A 12750-nucleotide genomic window follows, 5' to 3' on the forward strand; every position below is an offset into this window, starting at 1 on the left:
TGGGCTGTATAAAAATGTAATAAATAAATAAATAAATAAAATAAATAAACATCCAACCCAACAGATCTGTTTACACGCCAAAGGTCTGCTTGAATAAAAATTTCTTCTCCTGCCAGTGGAAGGACAGCAGAGAGGGAGTGAACCTAACCTCCCTTGGCAGGGAGTTCTACAGTCTGGGGGCAGATACCAAAAAGGCCCTCTTTCACGTCGTCACAAAATGTGCCACTGAAGGCAGTGGTCTTGAAAGAAAGGCCTCTCCACAGGATCTGAAGACTCAGGCAGGCTCATGTGGGGGAAGGTAGTCTTTCCGGTAGCCTGGTCTTTATAGGTCATAACCGGCCCTTCACATTCTTCCTGGAAACCAACTGGTAGCCAGTGAAGTTCTTGTAACAAAGGAGTCATATGCTCCCTTCAACCAGCAATGGTCAACAGTTTGCCCACAGAAATTTAGAGCAGATGACATTTTTGAACAGTTTTGAAAGGCAGCCCCACGTAAAGCATGTTACAGTAGTCCAAACAGGATGTAACTAAGGCATGCTTGACCAGGGCCAGATTTGAGTGCAGTGTAGGGTGTGTTTTTTATTGTATATTGTTATTTATTGATGTGTGTTGTACATTGTGTCAGCTGCTTTAGGTCCCTGGATAGGATAACAAAAGCATTATTTATTTTGATAAATATATATATATATATATATATATATATATATATATATATAATAAAATTTCTACTTCAGGAAATGGGCTTCATACATTTGTTGCACTCATAGGAATAAATAATCACCTTTAGGGTAATATTCTTCAATAAGGTATCCTCCAGCACTGCCTGAAGCTTCCTGTTGATCTCCAGAGAGAGTTCTAAAGTGAGCCCACTGTCGGCTGGGTGTGATGTGTAGAGCGAGGCCATGATCCCACCACGCCTACTTAAATGCACTTTGTTGAAGTCAGAGGCCTCGGAGGACAGCGTGCCTGCTTCTTCCCTCAAAATGTAGCTCTGAATTATTCTGTATGAAGTCAAACAATATGAGATAGTGAGCTTACAAAGGGCGATTTATGAAACGTGGGAAGCTGCTTCATGCTCAGTCAGACCCAGTGGAAGGTAGCGGCTCTTACGTCAGTGGGCCAGCGAATCCGTTCTGGGTTTCAGTCAGAACTCTAGGATTACCCCAAAGTCCTCAACAGATCCGTTGACAAGCATAACAGCTTGGTAGACGCAAAAGCCCCAGAAGCGCAAAAGAAAGCTTCGACAGACATTATAACTAGTCAACAACATATTCAAATCTTTCCTTTCACTTCAAACTCTAAATTGAACAAACATTCCACCCCCACCCTCCACAGTATAAACAATAGAAACTGATAACTTCAGGCCTGCGCATCACATTTTGATGCAGTCAAGTCCACAAGGGGTGATTTCACCACATCCATTTTGCCACTTTGCTGCATGAACTTCCAACTGACAAAAACTGGTTAATTTGTAGGTGGAAATGAAGAAAAAAAATCACCATAAAACTGACTTTGTAAAATTGTGAAGACTTCACTATGCAGAACATTAACATAAGAATCTGGCTATCTAGCAGATGGATTCCAATTTACATCTTATATTGGTAGCTGTCTGTAACAAGGACTTATTCTGAAAATGGACTATTGCAGGCTTAGCTGCAGTGATGTGCAGCTACACAACTACTTCACAACTTTGAACTGAAGCTGCTAATAGAAGTTCACTGTTCTCTGACAGAGATGAAGGGCTTCATGCCTAAAATCTGCTGGCCTAAGAACTGTGAAGGAATACATTCAAGCTTAGTGCCTTCCCAGTAGGCCATTTCTTAAGTTCCAATTTGCATAAAAGGTAGCAATTTGGAGAGCAGCCAATTGCTAAGGAAGTGCTTTCAGAATTAATTTCCAAAGCAGGATATTTTTACCACCCTGACTCCTTTACATACACCAACACACACAATGAGCTTTGAATTGGAACCATTTAATCAACATAACTGCTTTCATTTAATTCTATGTTAAGTTCTGTTTACTGTTAAGAGATTTTACTGAGTTAGCACATATGCCTAGGAAATGGACGATACTTTCCTCCTTGCCATACTAAACGTGGAAATTCCCTGGGGCCATTTTGACACACTCAGCACCACGCATCTAAGAACTGCAAAGAAGTACGCGCTGAGAAGGACACCGAAGGACACAGCAAGGCACCGATGTGACATTTTAATATCGTATTTTGTCACATATTGTACATACTTGGTTTTTTTCCTGATTTCGTCCACCAGCTGCTTGATATGATCCTCCATGAACTCCATCTTTTCATTTTTCCGCGCATGGGCTTTTTGTAGCCTTACTATTCTCTCAATCAAGATGGTCTTGTCCACTTCAGGGAAATGATCGACAGCGACGGAAGAGCCACTGTTTTCAGGGGAGCGGTCTTCATTGCTGCTTCGAGCATTAAGAGAGCCTGTTGAAACCAATTGCATCTTCGTTAAAATGCCTAGAGTGCCATTTTCTTGGTGGAAAGCAGGGTATAAATGGAACAAATAAATAAATAAATACCCAGTTCTAAACCCAAACACGTATTGTTTGTTACCACCTTTCCCCTCGTTCTCAAGTAAGAGCAAAACAAAGTTCAGAGGTGTGAAATCAATTCAGGAAGGCTACATCACTCTGACTAGAAAAATGGAAGTATGATTTGGGGTCCAGAGGATGGGGGAGAGAGAAACAAGCCAAAAGCAAGCCTTTGAACCTCAAGGTCCTTGCAAAACATGAGCTTTGATACCAGTTACAGATCACATAGATTAAATCGCAGGCCTCTATACTGAGCGAGAACTAATGATTTCTCTACAGGCTGAAAGTACTAGAGAAGCAATGAATTTTAAAGCTGCAGGCTCGGTGTTTGTAATGTGCAAATTGATTTTTCATTTGTGTGCTGTCAGTTTTCTAGGAAGCAATACTCAAGGTAACAGATTTTTATTTGCCACCCAAGGCACATTTGAAGATAAAAATCAACAAGCTAGAAATGTTAGGCTCAAAATCCCCAAGAACTATTCTGACATTTCATGTTCACTACTACAACTGCATACAAAATTACAGTTCTCAAAGAAAAACCATCATTTCGAAGGAATTACACTGCTCTTTCTTTTTCCCAGTTGTCTTATAAGTGAACATACACTACCAGCTCCTGTTCCACATGTATTTTTTTTCCTGTAAGAAAGCAAGCATGGCTATCAGCCACAACTATTTATCTATCAACTTTTTATACTCTGTCATCTTTTCAGCACCAGGTAAAGACCATCCTGTACTCCCAGGCATTTAATGGTATATAATGAGGCATCTATGTCTGATGTTTTAGAACTGGTCTATTGGGAAAAACATTGTTGGTTTAGACTGTTTTAATTTTTCTATGTTATTTTTTAGACTATTTTATTATGTTGCATTTTGTCTGTACTGCCAGAGAGCTTCAGCTATCAGGCAGTACAGAAATTAAATAAATAAATAAACATCACAGTTTATCATCTGCAGCTGATCGGAAGCTGGTTTCAGGCAGCCGGCTCGGGTCGACTAGGCCTTCCATCCTCCCAAGGTCGGTAAAATGAGTACCCAGTTAGCTGGGGGAAAGGTAATAATGGCTGGGGAAGGCAACGGCAAACCACCGCGCTATAAGGCCTGCCAAGAAAACGTCAGTGAATTCAGGCGTCCCTCCAAGAGTCAGTAATGACTCAGTGCTTGCACAAGAGGTTCCTTTCCTTTTCCTATCCCTTATATAGGCTATGATGTAATGCACTTTACAATTTTTCACCATGTCAGCAAGTGAAGAAGACAGACAATTATTATTTGCTATGGCTAACCTGGGATTCATTTCATATGCAACCTCAACAAGCCCGATTCAAGAATGACAACTCAAGGGAAATTGTTAATAACTATCAGGAAAAACAAATTATGCCAATAAAAATATGCTAACTACAATATATTTCATTACGATGATTTTGCTTTTTAAACAGCCGGCAAGACCAACAAAAGAATGTACCAGATGAACTAGAACGACTCCCCATACTGCTGACTTCTTTATCATAGTTGCCATTTTCAAGCTGTTCCAATTTTCTGCGTGCTGAGGAAACAAAACATAAGATCTGAGATGCCTCACTGATGTTTGAAACTCCTTGAGAAAACACCAGACAAGCCAAGGTGTGAGAAATGGTTAACCTTGTTGAAGTTGCTTGGTGAGGTCTTTAAGATTGGCTGCATGTTTTCGCTTCTGGGTAACCAACTCATCTTTTAATTCATCTGCCTGGGTGTTCAGGTCTGTGAATGCTTTCTGTTGAGATGCCAATTCTGCCTGCAGCACCTGGACGTTGTTTCTGTGAAGCTCTTCTTCCTTCTGAAATTTACTTGCCTGAATTTATGAAATGAAGGGGGGAAATGTTCATGATGTGTACCTTTGCTTCCCAGCATTGTATATAGATATAGATCTGTTTAAAACACTACAAAAATCGAAATAGAGTGAAATATCAAGTGTCTACATCCCTGTTCACTATATTGTTTGTGTGGGCTTTGAAGGAAGTGGATAAGTCATGGAATACAGAAAACAGACACGGATGTTATGAGGGAAGTAGAAGATCAGAAAATTTATTTTTATATGGTATCTGTAAACTGCCTTTTGGCCCTAATAAGGGCTCCCAAGGCAGCATTTTAAAAAAGGATTAAAAGCAATTTAAACAATAAGTCAAAATAAGTACAGATGCTATTTAGATACCCAAAGGAGTCAAATAAAAAACTATCACCCTCAAACTTAAAAGCCATATGGAATAAAAACATTTCTACTACCCGCATGAGGATCAAACTACACATTCAACTGATTCCATTTGTGCAGTTCAGGCTATCTTTCTTTACTCTTGTGTAAGTTTGTGCAGAGCCAACCGGATCAGGACCACTGCACTCTGGGAGGGGAGGGTTTAGGCTTCAAACCACCACACTCCCTGTTTTTGTCTTGAAATTACAAATACACACACACACGTTGAGAATGCAGTTGGTTAAAGAAAGAAAAAACATCCTCCATTGATTTGATGGAGGATTTCCCACCCTCATTTCATAACCACCACCCACCCACCCCACGTGGGTGGGTGTGGAATTTCAGGACAAAAACAGGTGAGGGAAAATCCCAGAGTCCAGTGGCTTTGATCCAGATCAGGGCCACCTACGCTTACACAGGAGTAAAGCAAAATAAGAGGCTCAACTACACAAACACAATCAGTAGAACATTTAGTTTCATCTTGAAACTAAGCAGAAACAGCGCCAGTCTAACCTTCCTTGAGATGGAATTCCACAGCCATGTTGTGCTGCACTGTTCTCCTACGACTCCTAGAGACAGGAGCCGCGTTTTGCAGTCCAAGCATTCATTCTTTAACAAATGCTGATACCACCCCACAATCATGTAGAAGTTGAAGTGTGCTGTCCATGTTATGCTCTATGTGGTTTCTGTTTTAATTTTTCCAAACACATGAACTGATTCTGATTTCTAATCACCGTGCATTTCTACAATGTATCGCTAAAGCTGGTGTGGACAAGTTCCAGGGATACAGCTTGACGCATGGCTCGAGGCACAAGGGGATCCTGCCCAAGGGAATCCAGGACTTTCCAAACTCCCAATAATCAGGCAGGAAGATTAGGAAAGCCATCATTTCCCTGAAGTGGCACTTCTAAGTCAGGAAGCTCCATTTCCTCTTTGAAGTGAACATAGTCTCATCACCCCACAACAAGAAAAGCAGCTCAGGTCCCCACAATGCCTTAGTTTGCAACGAAGACTGCATATTCCTGAGTAAATATCCCATTCATGGTGTAATGCTTCTCACTTGTCATTCCAAGCTGCTTTCTTAATTCAGGCAGATAAAAGGGCCAAATCATATAACCACCATGCGTGTGTCTTTTTTGTGTCATCGCCCTTTCCCGCCCCGCCCAGCTCAATGTTTTTGCCAAGAGGGACGTCTGAAATTCTTTTGTCGCAAGATGAAACCTCCCGGAGGTGGTTTAGCAGTGGCATTCCAAAGTAGAGTTTCTCCTTCTCACAAACATTCCAGACATCTCAGCCACTGAAAACAGGCATGAAAAGGAAACAAAATGGCTGCCCTCGGGTCAATTCAGACCACCGCTCCACACAAAGATAGAGTCCAATGACATTTTCAAGCTTTTCCTCATGCAGGCAGGAATTCTTGTCACTGTGGTTTGGTCTTAACTATGCCATTTAGACAGCGTCAGAAGCAATAAGCCCTGGGTCTAGAATTACTCCAGGGTCAAGAATTTAATTAAAAATAGTAATTAAAAATATTACATAAACATTGGCCGTTTAATTAACATTTCAATTTACCAGCTCATCTCTTGCTTGCCTGGTGAGTTCCAACTGATCCTGCGACTCTCTCTCACTGTAGGTGAGCTTATCCAGCTGCACCTGTAAGGCATTGGTTTCCGACTGTAGCTGGGCATTCTTAGTGGTCAGTTTTTCAGTGAAGACCAATAGCTCGGATTCTCTTTTCCGGCTACCATCGATGTCCTTCTGGAAGTCAGTAAGCAGCGTGTTGAGACTGTCCACTTCTTCCTTTAGAGAGTTCATCTCTTGTTCGTCTCTGTGAAATCAAAATGTGGATATTTAAGGAGCGAGGAGTTTAAATCCAAGCAACCAAATATCCATTTCCTGGTTTATCAATAGCATGACAGGTGAGCTTAGGGATGTCAGAGAAATCTGTTTTGGGAGGGGTGAAGTTCAATGGGTTTTTCCAGCTTCGTTCCCTCCCCCGGTCTTTGTTCTGGTATCCCCCTGTGGTGCCCAACTTGGTCTGCAGCGAATCAGACCAGCTTATGGGTTTTCTGGGAATTTTGCGCATTTTTCCTGCAGGTTCCGCAATTTGCAGCCAAATTTGTGTTTAAGGAAAAGCCCGCAGCTCGGCTCGCAAATGCAAATCAAGCTGTACACACAATGGAACACCTTCAAGTAAAAGAACTGGATTTCCCGGCAATGGGCATCCCTATGCGAGCTGCCAGTTCACCAGCCACAACAGAAGGTTGCCAGCTGCTCGGGAGCCCCGTCCATCACCACTCTCCCATGCCTGCCCTCACCCACCCATACTTTGCAGTCAAAGAGTAGGTAGCAAAAGCAGGAGGTTGATCAAACTCAGGGAAGGCTTGCTATACATAGCTGATGAGCTCTGTTGGCCTTGGGGCTGTGTAGGCCTGTTCTGCTATATGAGACACATATTGTGGGAAATTGATTGCTCACTTGAGCAAATCACTATTGCAAAGGTGAAATAAAAGCTAGAAAAAAAACCAATATTGTGGTTCACAGTCTTGATGGCATACATTTAAGTCTCAAACTTCAAAATGAAGATGTGTTTCATTACAGGATTCACTTTGATCATTAAGAAGTTACTTGTAAGTTGCAAATTGCGGGCACTGCAATTGCACATTGCCTAAAAAAGTCAATGTTGCGGTGTTAATTGGAACCAAGTGGTATTTAAGGAGATGCAAATGTGGAGTCCTGCAAATCCTAAAGGAGATTGATGATTACTGAAACATTGCTACTTCCGAGATAATTATTGTTCACAAGAGCCATGGGCTGTGGGTGGTTCAAAGTTTTTATGATGCTCGCCTGTATTCAGAATGCAGCCCATTAAACACCAAGGAAGTAGAGAATATACTTTTGCCTGCACCCATATGAAAACGTGATTCTGCTCAGATGTTTTCATTCTGGTGATCCATAAATTAGATTGTTCTCTAATTTACAAGGCTATATTCTAGAAGTAAAACCACTGAAATTAAATGGAGCCTTAAAGCAACTGCACAGTCATTATTATATCAAATCTTAAGGGGAAACGTGACGAACAGAACTCATTCAGTCTATAACACACAGCATCATTTGAATTGTGCACAGGTGCCATTAAACACCCCCCAATAGTTTTCAAGTTAAATTCTCTAGATCCCAAACTAAATGTGCTCTATAAAATACAAATATAAAAATATAACTACCGACCTCTGATGCTGCTCCTTCAGCTGATCTACAATTTTCACTCTGTCCAGCAGATTCTGAATCTCAGCCTTCTGTCGATTAATAATTTCTCTGTATTTTGATAATTCATCTTCGGTTCTCAGTCGTTCATCCTCTAGGCATTTGACCTAACAACAACAGAACTTGTTACAGTAAATGGTACATTCATAATTTTTTTCCAGGTAGGTTACGTAGCATTAGAACTGAGAGCTAGAGACTATACACTGCTACTTATCAGAGCTTGAAAAATCAATCCATTTTCACTTTGCAAAAGTAGTAAGGGTGTTTGGATTTTTTTAACCCTTATATTTACAGAAAGAGAGAGAGAGAGAGAACACAAAAATCTGTCAGAGTGTCCTCTTGCTGAGAAATCAAATGTCACTAATGAAATGCAAATGAAAAATTTAAACTTCTCATCAGTTGGTGGGTCTCTCAGGAACTTCGGGATTTAGTAACAGTCAGGTTTTTCCCACTGCTATCAGCACTGGAGTTTGAAGGAACCGAAAATAAGATTTTATACATTTTGTCAGGACATAAGTTAGAAAACAGGGTTCACTAGAGACCATAATGGAATATATAAAACGGGACCCCAAATGACTGAGTTATATCTGAAACTCCCTATCTTCCATACAAATTAAATTTTGTGGCAGCACTCGAGCTCACAATACATCCCTGCATTTAACCTTCGATTTGTAGTCAAAAGAACCCAACACAGCACTGGTATCCTTACAGGAACTCTTTCATTTGCTTGGGGAAATTAAATCTTCCACAGCTGCGAGTCAACTCCAGTAGGAAAAACTTTGAAGGTCAGGAAAAGGACGGTAACATCAGAGAAAAAGTCAGCTGCAACAGTTATTTGAGAGAGTAAGTCTGGCCCAAACCCTCTGAACACTCTGCCAACTTCAATACTTCTTGTGTTAGAAGAGCACTTGAAAGACCAAATTTACAACCCCTAAAATAAGTAACATAATACAGGAAACAAGACCCTGAGATGAAGTGGTTATGCAGAATTACGGCTTGTCACAGTCCTGGGATTCATGTTTATAGTTACCACAATGCCGTTACATAACTATACTTTCATAAATGCTTCTGGACCCTAACTCTGAAGAAACAGACTTAGCTAATGAGTTTTCAAAGACCAAACAATCAGAGAGCTGCAAGTTAAATTTGCATAATCTATGTGACCAAACTACCGGGGAAAGTATAAAATTAGATGACCTTATGTTCACTCCCATTCTTGCAGCTCCAGGGGATTTTTGTTCCTTACCTTTGTCCTTAGGGTTCGCAGCTCATCCATGCCTTCCTTAAATGTTCGCTTCACATCTTCAAGTTCTTTTATTTTGGCATGATGTACCTTTGAAAGAGAACAGCATAACTCAAATACAATTTGGAGGAAAATGGGATCCTATCACCATCAATCCAGAGAGCAGTTATAATTTGGGTCATACTCTTTTTTTTTTCTCAGAAGGAGCATTGTAATAATATTTAATGCTTTTTGAAATGCGACAACTAAAGCAAACATGTTTTACCTCCAGATGATCTGATCTCTCCTGCAAGTGTTTTTCCAGTTCTCCTTTTGTAAGTCGGAGTTTTACGTCCAATTCATTGGATTTAATTTCTTCAGACTCCTAATATCATTGTAGTTAAAAAATAAGGGTGGGAGGGGAATTAGCAAATTATATACTGAGCTTCTGTAAAACCCCTACATGGTCAGTATCATTTTATATATAACATATTTTATACATCAAAAAAGCTTAGCGTGCCATGGGAACCATGACTTCGTGTGTCGTGAGAACCATTACTAGCCATGGTGCCTACATAACCATGGTTTAAACACACTCACTAACCATTTGCTGTAAAAGGTTTAGTTGCCTAACTATGGCTTAGTATGTTGTCTGAACAGGCCCATTCTGTCATACAGAAGGGTTACTGACACAATGCTCTCCATTAGACTGGGACTGAAACCTGCTTATCTGCAAATGGGCAATTTGACTCCGAGAAAGGCTGAATGAAAGATAGCACATGTCAGAGAGATAATGGGCCTGCTCAGACAACATGCTAAGTCATGGTTACGCCACTAGCTCTTTTGCAGAAATTGTCAGTGGCTATGTTTAAACTATGGTTATGTAGCCACCATGGTTAGGAATGGTTCACACGACACGCTCAGCCATAAAGTTTAGCTCAAAATGCTTAACCACTGTGGCTTAGCATGTTGTGTGAACAGGGTCTAAGAGTTTTGAAAAAAGGGCCTAGGTACAGATTAGTTTACAATCTTGGTCCCTAGCACCATCATACAAAGGCAATGATACCACATTTGTGTATTGTATCATAGATCTTATCACCCTGAGAGCTGCATAGTTTTCACAGAACAAGTGCAATGCATATTCAGTATTTCTGCTGGTGATGGGCGCAGAAGACATGGATCGAGTCAGATGAAATAGTAAGAACAAACCATGATTTGCACATCCAAGAACAATGGCTTGCTTTAAAAACAACAACATCCCAACCAGATAAGTTTGGGAAAAGAATGGTGTCATTTCAGATATATATCTGGCAGGTGAGTGTGGAGCATGCATGGAAATAAAACCTATATGAAAGTTCAACAATATTAAAGTTGTCCCATGCAATATTATACCTACTTGATATGTTTTTATTATTTCTTGACAGTTTTTTCGTATCTGGTCAGCTTCCTCTTTTGCTTGAGTCAACTTTGTTGCTGCCTCTTTAAGCCGATCTTTGGTATCCTGGAAAATAAATAGCCATTTAGCGAGTTAACTCTTCTTTATGTAAATAACAACAACAGTATGTTAAACACAGCACAGAAGTTACAGAATGTTTATCTAATACTTGCAGTAGAGAATGAAATTAAAAATTAAATAGAAAAGACTCCATTCTTTGAGAACTAAGAAGTCTATAGACTTAGGTTGCAATATTATGCACACTTACTTGGGAGTAAATGCCAGTGAACTCAGAGGGACCTACTTCAGAGTAAACAGGATAGGGGCTGTAGTCCCTCATTCCTCTGAAGGCATATACGAGCATTTCTACTCCTTCTCAATAGGTAAGATTGTGACCTGGTTCATACGATCACCACAACCCACTGTGCCTTGTTAGTGGCTTTTGAGGTAGTTGAAGCCACCCTGAATCCATGGGCTGTTTTAGATTTGTAGGTGGCTTTGTCAACCATCCCAACAACCTACCGTCGCCAGGTTCACATGTAACAAGAAGCTATGGCGCTCCCCCACCACAGGTGGAATATTCAAAATGGTGGTGGTTGCTGCAATGAGAAGGCCCCTGGAAAAATTCCCCCATGGTGGCTACTCATTATGTGCGAACCCACAGAGTATCATTGCACATTATCTTTATTAAACAGCAGAAGATTACTGGCAAAACAGACAATTATTCAAGTATACTTAGTGTGTAATTGTTCAGTGTGTTAAATTCTTGGCAATAGTGTTACTTTCATTGTGAATTAACTAAAGGCTGTATCTGATGTTAGTTCTACTTAGAGTAAACCCACTTATAGGACATAAGTTAGACTAACACTGGATACAACCCTAAGAGTGCAATTCTATACAAACCCAGTGTTCTCAATGGAACTTGCTTCTAAGTATATATGCATAAGATTGCATTGTAAAGGTACCTCACTGCACACAATGAAAAACTACTTGCGCATTCCACCAAGTGAAGCTCTTAGTACAACTCAAAGGTTGGCATAATCGTTCACCAATAACAACTCTGATCAAGGAGGAAAATTCTCACAAAAACACCATAGCACTGCACTGCTAAGTACTGCAGGTTTTCATTTTACGCCAACTCTCATCCTTTTCACCTATATCCAACTTCCATGCAACAGACACTGAACAGAGCCATTCAAAAGGTATGAAAGGCTTCTTACTGAGAACACTTTCATCACACCTATATTCCTCTTGTGTTAAATCGACTAGGCCTATATCACAGATCGCTCTGAAATCTTTTTTTTAAAAGCCTGATTTAAGAAGCAGCCAACTGAATTTAACACCATATGCTTAAAAAAAAGAAGAAGAGTCCCTTGGAGTTACACTGAACTCCTATAGTATTAACATACTGACCTTATGTAAATCCATTTCAGCTTTCAACTTGTTTTGAGCCCATTTCACTTTGATTACATGAGAGTTGATTTCTTCTTTTAATTTTTCTATTTCTCTTGACATTCTGGTAGCTTCACCTTCCTTTAAAAGGTCAAATTTTTAATGATATTAGAAGTTAAGTCTTTTACACTAAATAAAAAAAAAATCAGCTCAAGCAGTTGCAATTAAGCACAGGCACACAGCATTAACTGAAGTGGAATATCAAACATTTGAGGGGAGGGTGGAATTATCGTCTTGGCTTTCTAGAACTCTGCCTCCCGGTATCCGTACTATTTTATGACAGCTGGGATAAAACAGTCTTATCTCTGGAAAGCCTTTGAACCTCTTTCTTGCAATCCCATGGGATCATTGACAATGCAATGCTAATACAACGCCTAGTGATGCATATGTTAGGGAAAATATTCAAAATGGCATCCGGACTGAATTCTTAGAGCTATTTGAAGTGGTTCTGCTACCCGAGGCATCTCTGATGACTTACATAAGAGCCATGCTGGATCAGACCAAGGGTCCATCTAGTCCAGCACTCTATTCATACAGTGGCCAACCGGCTGTCAACAAGGAATCCACAAGCAAGACACAGTGCAACAACACCCTCCC

The 12750-nt window shown here is 40.4% G+C and overlaps 1 protein-coding gene across 3 annotated transcripts in view; it reads right to left on the minus strand.

Moving 5' to 3' along the window:
- Positions 1-12750, minus strand: part of CCDC186 (coiled-coil domain containing 186) — a 45162-nt gene that overhangs the window by 7405 nt on the left and 25007 nt on the right. For all 3 annotated transcript variants that reach the window (XM_063132691.1, XM_063132692.1, XM_063132693.1), the window contains 10 exons: positions 12115-12234; positions 10663-10767; positions 9553-9651; positions 9291-9377; positions 8009-8151; positions 6353-6608; positions 4195-4384; positions 4019-4099; positions 2242-2452; positions 782-1001 (listed from right to left, as the gene is read on the minus strand). In XM_063132691.1, the coding sequence (XP_062988761.1) occupies positions 782-1001; positions 2242-2452; positions 4019-4099; positions 4195-4384; positions 6353-6608; positions 8009-8151; positions 9291-9377; positions 9553-9651; positions 10663-10767; positions 12115-12234 (1512 nt within the window). The remainder of the gene's footprint in view (positions 1-781; positions 1002-2241; positions 2453-4018; positions 4100-4194; positions 4385-6352; positions 6609-8008; positions 8152-9290; positions 9378-9552; positions 9652-10662; positions 10768-12114; positions 12235-12750) is intronic.

The sequence above is a fragment of the Elgaria multicarinata genome, chromosome 8, assembly GCF_023053635.1.
Source record: "Elgaria multicarinata webbii isolate HBS135686 ecotype San Diego chromosome 8, rElgMul1.1.pri, whole genome shotgun sequence".
Taxonomy (NCBI): Eukaryota; Metazoa; Chordata; class Lepidosauria; order Squamata; family Anguidae; genus Elgaria; species Elgaria multicarinata.